This window comes from Morone saxatilis, unplaced genomic scaffold (genome assembly GCF_004916995.1).
Source record: "Morone saxatilis isolate NCDOM2014 unplaced genomic scaffold, NCSU_SB_2.0 Contig14, whole genome shotgun sequence".
In the NCBI taxonomy this organism is placed as follows: Eukaryota; Metazoa; Chordata; class Actinopteri; family Moronidae; genus Morone; species Morone saxatilis.
In genome coordinates this window covers 19631812-19642088 of record NW_023339696.1, presented here as the reverse complement: position 1 = coordinate 19642088, position 10277 = coordinate 19631812, and the positions used below count along the sequence as shown (strand labels likewise).

The following is a 10277-nucleotide window of genomic DNA, read 5'->3' as shown; positions in this document are numbered from 1 at the left end:
AAAAAAAAAAAATAATTTTTGCCAACAGTAGAAGCAGCAAATCCTCACACAAGGGAAGCTGGATCCTACAAATGTTTGAAATTTTGCGTGACAAGTAATAGTTGAGTCATTATTTTGGCTCCAGAGCCAAACACGTCTTTGATTCTATAACAATAGTTATATAATTTATAATTGATATTACGTAAACACTAAATAGGCCAACAAATCCATTCAAGAAAGCGCGGGTCAGGACTGCTGCAATAACTGTTTTTGTACCTAACTCGTGGTGTCTTTATGTTCCTCGTTAGGTGGACAAGGCGCTTCTCGGCTCAGTCAAAGACAGCATTGTTCAGGGCTTCCAGTGGGGCACCAGAGAGGGGCCTCTGTGCGACGAGCGTGAGTTCTCTCTTCCCTGGATCACATTAGGAATAAACCTTTGTTCTCTGTACTGCCATTGGTGCTGGAGTTTCCTCTTCACCAGAATGTCGTCACTGTGAGCGTTATGTATTATGCGCGAGGAAAATGTAATTATCCTCGTTAGCGTTAAGTTGCCATAACTCAGTCATTCTGCTGCCCTCAGCCATCAGGAATGTCAAGTTTAAGATCCTGGACGCAGTCATCGCTCAGGAGCCTCTCCACAGAGGAGGAGGCCAGGTCATCCCTACAGCCAGGAGAGTGGTGTACTCCGCTTTCCTCATGGTGAGATCATCCTCCCTAAGCCTATTCTTCTCCTCATCTTCCATTAGCTCCTCCAGGCTTCCTTTTCTTCCCCACTTTCTTTAATGTTCCATTACCGTGATTACGGTTTGGGATTTTGCTGACGTGCGTTTCTTTTTAATTGTAGTGCGATAACATTCCCGCTTCACCATTTTGGCTTCTTTCCTCCTCTCATTTGGCTCTTTCACTGTGCTTATCAGAAATCCATGGGTCAGCTATACATTGGGCTGGCCTTAGGGTTTCTCCAGGCTTTTGTCCTCACTCTAATCCTAGTCTCCCTTGTGTTGCAGGCCACTCCGAGGTTGATGGAGCCCTATTACTTTGTGGAGGTTCAGGCTCCAGCTGATTGTGTGTCTGCAGTCTACACAGTGCTAGCTCGAAGAAGGTTGGTATACTCTCTTTATCCCAATATCTAGTAATTTCTTTTAAATACACGAATTCCCGTTTTGAAACATTTGGTTTGTCTTTTAACAGGGGTCACGTCACCCAGGATGCACCTATACCAGGATCTCCTCTCTACACCATTAAGGCTTTCATCCCAGCCATCGACTCCTTCGGCTTTGAGACTGACCTTCGCACACACACACAAGGACAGGCCTTTGCTCTGTCTGTATTCCACCACTGGCAGGTACACAGACCAGCTTCCCCCTGATATCAGCCAGGTTTCCAACCAAATGTTGCACAAATCAAATATTAACCAAATTTACAGAAAATCCTCAAATCAAAATGCAAATGAATGCATGATTGCATCCACTATCATTATGCGACTATTAGAATGTGAGTGCATCAGGATGAACAGTAAGTGGTTTTTAATTGTCCAGTCAGGTGACATTAAATCATGGCAGAAGTCCAAGGTGCAACAAGATGACGTAATTAAAAGATTGCAAGTCAAACTTTAAACGGTGGAAAACAATGTATTTTGAGGGAATGGAAACTTCAGTAAGTCACATTCTACCTGTAATCATGATTAATTTACCAAGTCTCTTTCAGTTGCACTTAGTTTTTGTGGATAAACCAAAAAAGACAAAGCATCAAATGCCTTCTTTATGCACAAATTGAAAATCAATATAATATATTTGTATATATATAATATCCAAATGCATTGCCACAGTCTTCTTCAAGTAAAACCTGTGGGCATTTTAAGTCTTTTTAGTGCAAATTCCTTAAAACAAATTATGTATTAAACACTGTAACTTAAAAAAGATTTTTGGGGGCTTAACAAAATGCAAAAAAGCATATTGCAATTGTTTTGACAGATATTGCGATTGCGTTAGTGGGAATGGAAATTCTTAAACTTCATTTTCAAACAACCATGTTCCATTATGTCTGGAGGATCAGATTTTTCAGCCATGGCATCTCTGTAGCACCACGATGCTTCATATTTGATGGTGTGATTTTGTCCTGCACTGCTTCCATTGGAGACGCACTAGAAAGGGTTCTGTTAGTGGCCAGTTTGGAGGATGGTTCCAGCAACTCATAATTAAGTATTACATATTGACATGGCTCCCAAGCGATATTTCTAATATCTGTAACTGCAGTGGATCTTTAATGAACATATAGCAGCTAGAACAATTCAAAGAAAGCCGTGTCACAGGAATTTATTATCTCTTATGAATAGCACTCTGAACATTACACATTTGTTTTTAATATTTTTTAAAAACTTTATTCAGATGCCAAATTAGGTTTTTGTCCTTCCATCACCTTTACACGTACTCACATGCACAAATATTGTTGCACGTTTATGTACATGCACCAACTCTCGCATACACAAAAGTGGCAGCTTGTACAGCAGTGACCAACCTCGTGCACATGTCTGCCACTCAAAAGCTAAATTGCTTTTGATGTGGACTAGAGTGGAGTGTTGAGTCATTAAGTTTTAACTAAAATGTGGCTGTCTCTGTCTTTGCCTGACGTGTGTTTGTGTCTGCACTCTGCTGAGCTGTGTCAGTGGAAATTAACTCCACTTAGGGAGAATTAATACTTTACAGCAAAGTCATTCTGGTGGAAGGAAAAAAAGGTTTCCCTCAGTGCAAATATTTAATATGTTTTATCGTCTTAATTTGTGCTTTATCCCCTTGAGGTCAAAATGGAAGTGTTAGACAGGAAACCGGACGTTAATTATTTATCTGCATGCTTGTCCAACACTGGAAATATTTGTCGTAGCTATAGAGTGATCCTTTGGGGACATGCATAATAAATGACAACTGACAGTTTTTGATTTTGTAGAACCACAGATGGGTCAAGCTTGCATTTCCACATTTGATTTCACAGAAATGTTGTTAGGGCTTGAGAAGTGTATAGAAATGTGACATATGTCATTGAAGTTGTGTCTTGGGATTTTTTTAAAGTTCGTGACATACAGCATCAGCGTCCAAAATGAACACCCAGATGTTGGTACATTTTAGGTTTGGCAGGAAGATAAATTGGGGTCACCAGCCAGATGTTTGCTAAATAGATCACAGCGTGGGGCCAGGTTTACATGGCTGTCTGTTTTTTTATATGCACCAGCAGAGGCTCGACCCTCGCTGTCCACCGTACCGATCACAACGTCAGCGATTCAAAGCAGCTTACTACCATTTATGCTTTCTACTCAATGTCTGTATTTTAGCCGTAAGAAACATCTGATTACATGTTGTTAGAGCTGTGGCACCACAGTTACCCAGAAGAATACGTGAAGCCACCGAGGTCAGCGTGGAGCCCCAAGATCCTGCTTAAAAGATGAAGCTGAAATCCATGGTGCAATTTTATGTCTGGTACATTCTCTGTTTCCTGCCATTGGTCCTTATTCCTAAAATTCAGCTATTTGGGCTTCCTGTCATCATCATGTGCTTCCCCATGGTACAATACCAATCACCTTGAACGTCTCTCCTCAGATTCCTTTTTTTAATGGGCAGCTACAGAGTTTATACCTGATACAATCAAGTCCCAACTGCCCTAGAAAATCAGAATAACCAAGGAGTCCCTGAGCTGTGTTGTTTGCCCCATTAAACTAAAGAGGCCATGTTGTGCCTCCCTCATTAAGTATGATTATGCCAGTATTGGCATGCCAACAGCCACAGTGTTCCCATCCATCTGTTGATTGGGCTTCAGCCACTCCATTGATTATTTTTTCCCCCTTTTCCTCCAGTTTTAATCTTTCCCCGAGGCTGGGAATGTCTTATTTACTCCACTCTACCCTACTTCAGCATTCCCAACAAGCCCTCTCTTCCTCTTCCTGTTCCCTTTGTGAAGGTCATACTATGAGCTCCTTAAGATAATGGATTTAGTGGGTCATTTGAAAAGCCATGCGAACACTTCTTCTAACTCCTGCTCACACCGCATTGGTGCTGCGTTGGTCACAAACTGAAGGAGTGACAGCTCGTACACGTTGCTCTTTCCATCATGTTGATGGACGCACTCCTGACTCAGTAACAATGGGACAGACTTGCAACTGAATCACATATTAAGTGAAAGGTCAGAGCCACTATTAGAAGTGTCCACTCAGTTTGTTAAAGCTCAACATTTGATGTGTTTCATGTTGTCAGATTGTTGTTGGCTGGATACAAAAGGGGAGATTTCCTCTGTGGACTATTCATAGCTGCCATTCTCTCCTCTCTGGGTTAACTAGATTTTATTTTTCCTTTCAGATCGTCCCCGGTGACCCTCTGGACAAGAGTATTGTGATCAGGCCTCTTGAGCCTCAACCTGCCCCCCACCTGGCCAGAGAGTTCATGATCAAGACCCGAAGGCGCAAGGTGAGTCCTTTTGTCCACCTTGTCTATCAGTTGGTTTATCGCAGGTATTTTTTGCATGACTAATATCGTGCGCTTGTTGTTCTGCAGGGTCTGAGCGAGGATGTGAGTATCAGCAAGTTCTTCGACGATCCTATGTTGTTGGAGCTGGCCAAACAGGATGTGGTGCTGAACTACCCCATGTGAGACTGCCGACACTGTCTGCAAACCATAACTGCAGCCCAACACCAAAAACCTCCTCTGGTCACTCAACAGCAAATCCTGCTTTCTAAGGATATTTGGGGTATAATCTGGCCAGAATAACACAGAACGCATAGGTTTTCATAGATTCAGGTTAGACGATGGTTACTCTGGATCTCTGAAGACTCCATTGCTATTTTATTAGCTTGTCTCCCGTTTTTTAATGGAACTTCCAGACCATAAATTTTTATGTGGAGATTACATGGATCAATCATCGGGTTGATGGAAACCATGAAAACACAGCCCTTGCTGTCACAGGAGAGTTGTTGCTTTTTCCTTTTGGAAAGCAGCTGTATTTGTCAAACATTGCAGAAGTTTGTTGTGTCACATTTTTCTTGTATTTTTGTTCTTTATATGTACAAATTGTTTTTGTAGAATAAAATAACTTGGAATCCTTTTTTTAAGAAAAAAAAAGTAATTGGATGTCATTGATCTGGTGTAAGTCTGAATAAAAGAAGTCCTTGTGATACAAAGAAAGATGTTTCTTGTTCCCTACTTTCTCAGACCGATTGAGGGCTCCTGCAGTAGCTGAGATATAGATGGAGTTAGTATGTAATTGTCAGTTGGGAAGGTGGAGCATCGTGGACTCAATTCTGTCTGTGGGTCAAGAGTAGTGCGAAGTTAGAGCTGTGCTGATGGTTTGAGTGAGTGGTGTGTCTGTTTGGGGCGCTGTGTGGGCAGTGACTGATGGACAGGCTTTGGGATGGTTGGAGGCAGGCGGAGAGGAACCAAAGGTTAGGGACACATGACCGAATAAAAAAGAAAATGGAGGAATGATGCATCATGTCAAGGATGACAGATGTCACTAAAGCAACTTATTACTGACATCTGAGTTAGCTGAAAATTAAAAGTTTGCTCTTTCTCCATCTTTTGAATCAGTCTCTAAATCTCTTGAATGCCAATGAATGTTTACGACTGTACTCCAGACATATGTGGAAAGATTGTGGCGTAGCTTAACTAAGACCAAAATATATAATAAAGTACCAAAGACAATAGATGGCTTCAGACACCTGACTCAGGTTGACTCAGTTGTAACACATGCTGTGATTCAGATTCATGAAAAGTATCAAGCAAGGAGAAAACTCAAGATACACAGCTAAATATAACCGGTTCAAATGGAAGTAGTGCAAATTCACGTTTGATCAAAACCTACTGGAAATAAACAACCTGGGCCTAATTATTGACAATTCCAGCATAAAAAAATTTAAATGAATCCGTTTGGAGCATAGTGGTGATGATGAAGGACTTTAAGCTAATCGTGGTCTTGGTAATAAAAATGTATATTCCTATTAACATTAATTGTAACACCATTTGTCCTGCTTGTGTGAATTAAAGTACCAATGTAGATGTCACGGGCAGGAAGGGACGAAAACTAAACAAAAAGTGCACACTGTGCGAAGGGCCTCGAGTGTTTACATCATCCGACGTCCTTTTTGTTCGAATACACAGAGGAGAAGAGGATAATCCTGCAGGAGCGGGTCGAGAGCCACTATCTGCTGTGAAACCTGTCGCCGTGCATCATAACCAACGCGATTTCAGGCTGACCACAACCACTGTGCTCTGTGAGAGATGAAACTGACAGCCCTTAAAGCGTGTGGTATTTTATCTTTTAAGACTGATATGGATCGAGTGGACAATCACTCTAAAGAGCAGCTCTTAACTACACTTCATCACGGCTTGATGCGTGAGTCTTGTCACACCTTCAGAAGACTGTGGTGTCTGAACTGCTCAGCCCTTCATCAGTCACCACTGACAGTCCCCCCCCCCCAACAATCCTGGAGGTGGTGGAGATGGGGAAGGTAAAAACAGGGACAGGAAGAGTCAAAAATGGCTTGAGCTGCTTTGACATTTGGACTGAATGTCAATCCTGTCCAGAGAGGCAATACGGGGTAGATGGTGATGGGGGGATACTCTGCCCTTTTCCAGTGCTTAGGGGAAGGACAAATGAAGAGATTGAGGAATTTCTGTAAACATGAAGGCACCATTAGGGAGAGCTAAGCGCAGTGATGGCACTCCACTCATTAAGGCATCGACGTGCGGATCCTTTCAGGGTTTGTATCCTCTCACCTCCGCTCTGAAGGCATCTGCTGCTCTGACAGAATCAACTCTGCACATTTGTTAAGTAAACGTGCACTCAGACGACACGGTCCCATCACTCCTCCCTTGCGCTGGCGTGAGCCGTGATCGTGCCTGGCCCCGGGCGCTGACGGATGGCTGCAGTTCTTGCCGGTCTGAACACAAGGCCCCGGAGCACTCTTTACAATCTGTGGTCCCTGTGCTAAATATAGACAGGAGCAGGACTCTGAAATTGTATAGGGCCAGCTAGGGGCTCCTTCCTCTTGCAAATCAGACCTTTTCTTTTTTTTTCTCTTCACCTCCATCTGCTCTCAACCACCTCATCAGTCACCTTTCACTGCTATGTATCTGTCCTCCTACCTCTCCTTCATCGTGTCCTGTCTCTCTGCACATACACACCTCTCTGGCTCTGTCATGTGTCTGTGACTCAATCACACTTGTCTCTTCCTGCTAACATCACAAGCCGACCATTCCCTCCGGAACATCCAGCCGAGCTACAAGCAGGGAGAGCCCAGTCAGGCAATTTCACATTGACGCTCTGCTTATGGCGAAGTAGTGGCCAGATATACAATTCATTAATAGATCTATGGGCTGAATGAAGATGATGAAGGTTGAGTCAATGTGAATGTGGTAATGTCAGAATAAATCCAGGGGTGGCTCTCTGCTGTTCCCCCTACCAGAGCCAGGGAGTGATAGGAAGTTGGCTTGTTAGTATCATGGATTGATCTCTGAACAGGTTTACCAGAACAAAGCCTTCGTATGAAGCGACTGTCAAAGTCAATCAAATGACTAGAGAGATGGAAAATGGGAACTACCAAGAGACACAAGACCAAAAAAAGATGCAAAGTGACCTCAAAGAGACTCAAAACATCCACAAAAAGACACAGAACAACTACAAAGACACTCAAAGATCACAAAGAGACGTAAAATAGCCACAGAGAAATGCAAAATGACCAGAAGATGATGCAAAACAACCGCAAATGATGTAAAACAACCACAAAGAAACATAAAACGACTACAAAACAGCACTTCTCCTTTGAAGGAGGAGTGGGGGGGCCTTTTACATGTCTGTGTCCAGGGGCCGTTGTCTCATAATCTCTGCATGGCTGTAGGATATTTGGACTTACAAATAGCAGCTGTTATTATTTGATGACATCATTTCTTATCAGAATATTTAAAGTGGGCATTTATTGACTCTACTGAATACAATTGTAACTTGATATTGTACCTTGTATTATTACTCAGAATCCAGGCTTTGAATTTGAGTCTTAACATATTTATTACTCATTTTACAAATGTGCCCCCCCCTCCCATTCAGAAGTTTCTAAAGCCAGCCCTGAATCCATCCTCGCTTTCTCCATCTACCAGCCAGCATCATATATGTTCTGACATCTCCCTCTTGGATAGTCAGATGTAGCCTATCCGACGGAAACACGGGAGGGCGCCATCACCGCCCCAGCAGGTCAGTGACAATTTGAGGTCTGGCAAGGTCAGAGCTGTGAGCGAACGCACAAAAAAACACAAACACATGACTGTGTGACTCCTGCACCCTGGGGGCACCTGAAGGACCCAAAATACTGAATCACTCTCTAATCACAGAGATCAGAGAGTTTAACTCACAGAATGATTGAGGCTGCACATACATGGATGCCTGAGAGGGCTGCAGAATAGAGGGTGGGTGAAGGAATTAGTGAGCAACCCCCCCCCCNNCCCCCGATTTAGAACAATCAAGCTGCAAACCTAAAGCAAATAGCCGTTTCAATTTGCAAAATGAACCATATGTGTTCCCTTTGCTCGAGGCTTTCCACAAAAGCAGATTGGGACCAGACGCGGGCCCTCACACAGTGACGGTAAAGCACCTTTGAATGAGCCAAATCATTTCCACTCATTTCTCAGCACGAAGCCCGTCTGACTGTATGGAATCACAGACATCATCCACTGAATGATGCCGGGTGCTTCAGTCGTTTCCTTGGAATATGGTTTGCGGCCTGGTCTGTCCTTTCTGTCACGGGTTGTGTCACTTGGTTTTCCATCCAATGGGCCTAAACTCATCAAATCTGCACTCTATCCGAGCTTTGTGGGCTCCACAAGAGCAACTAGTACTCCCAGTACTGCATCTTTGAGGGCCACCGAAAACCAAACTAGACCAGACGAAACCGGACCAAAGCCAATTTTGTTCATAGAAGAGACCGTTCCCCATTTCACCAGCTCTTTGACTGCACTGTAATTTATAATTCTTTTTCAGTATTTCAGTATTTAGTGTCAGTATTTGTTCTATTTTATTTCATTTTATTCTTTGCTTTCTGTCCTATTTTCTTTTTAATTTGCTATAAATTGTTTAAAACCTGCACTAAAAATAAGATTGCGTACCATAAAACAGCCTCTTGACTGATTGAACTTTTTAATACTGTAATTATAAACTAGAATAAGAAATGTTTAATTGAAGGTAAAACATGAAGCAGATGTCGAACACACAAAACCAGAATAATCCTATATTTTAATGAATGCTATGCAAATATGAGTCTATAAAATATATGATCATTACCTTATCTTTAAGTATAATTATGCGATAATAAACTGTTATAATTAATAACAGTGATTTATGAGAGGCTGCACAATAGAAGCTACACACACAAAGGGAAGGTTCGGTTTAAAATAGGCGTAACTGCCCTTTCTTTTAGGCAGATGTTTGTGGACCCAAGATGTGTGACCTGTCGGGGGCGCGCACTGTCAAAGCCGCGTACGCGCAACCTCCTGCTTTACAGCTCCCCTGCAAAGACGGGTCGCCGAGCTTTCTGTCAGAGGATCCAGCTGTCAGTCAACGAGCCCTTCATTCAGACGGGTGTCAGACTGTATGTGGCACACGGCGGAAAGCCCACTCCTGATAAATACGAGACAAAGACGCCGGTGGACCTTCAGTGATCAACAGATCGGCAACTCCACTGTCCACTCCTCCTGCGAAGAGGAAAAAAAAGGATGAGGGACCCGACGGACAATACCGGACACAACTGGCACATGTGAGCGATATTTATCAGCGAATTCTTGAGCCAGCCAGCAGAGGTATGAACCAATTAGCTCTCAAGATTTGGTTTTAATCAGTCAATGCGACTGTTGTTGGCAGCGGAGTAGGTTCAGCCCGTGCCAAAATGACCAGACTATTGTCTAGCATCGCTGTAACGGATTGGGCCCGCAGGAATTTTGGCACCGGTTTTACGCAGCAGACCACATAGTTTAATCGACGTCCTTCGACCGAAGACAGAATAGTGTGGCGGGCATGGACAAAGAATGCTTACACATCTCGTAGTGATGCTATGAGATTGAAATAAAAAGACATCAGAGAAACAGCCTGCTGGTTCCTCCCGAGAAGCGGAGCAGATCATCAGCGGCGGGATTCAAGTTTGGACCTCACCAAGTCAAGAACGACCTTCCCCTCCCAAAAAAAAAAAAACCTCAAACAAGGATCATCTTATCTTAAAGCATCTTCACAGACTCGCATAGCGGTAAGGATCTGTCTATTGATTCCCAATATTGTAA

The 10277-nt window shown here is 43.1% G+C and overlaps 1 protein-coding gene across 1 annotated transcript in view; it reads left to right on the top strand.

Annotated features, from left to right (window-relative positions):
• Nucleotides 1-5144, top strand: part of eftud2 (elongation factor Tu GTP binding domain containing 2) — a 12734-nt gene extending 7590 nt beyond the window's left edge. The window contains exons 23-28 of the mRNA XM_035655247.1: nucleotides 288-375; nucleotides 560-678; nucleotides 987-1081; nucleotides 1171-1324; nucleotides 4323-4430; nucleotides 4518-5144. Coding sequence (XP_035511140.1) covers nucleotides 288-375; nucleotides 560-678; nucleotides 987-1081; nucleotides 1171-1324; nucleotides 4323-4430; nucleotides 4518-4613 — 660 coding nt within the window. The 3' untranslated portion in view covers nucleotides 4614-5144. The remainder of the gene's footprint in view (nucleotides 1-287; nucleotides 376-559; nucleotides 679-986; nucleotides 1082-1170; nucleotides 1325-4322; nucleotides 4431-4517) is intronic.
• The last annotated feature ends 5133 nt before the right edge of the window (nucleotides 5145-10277 follow it).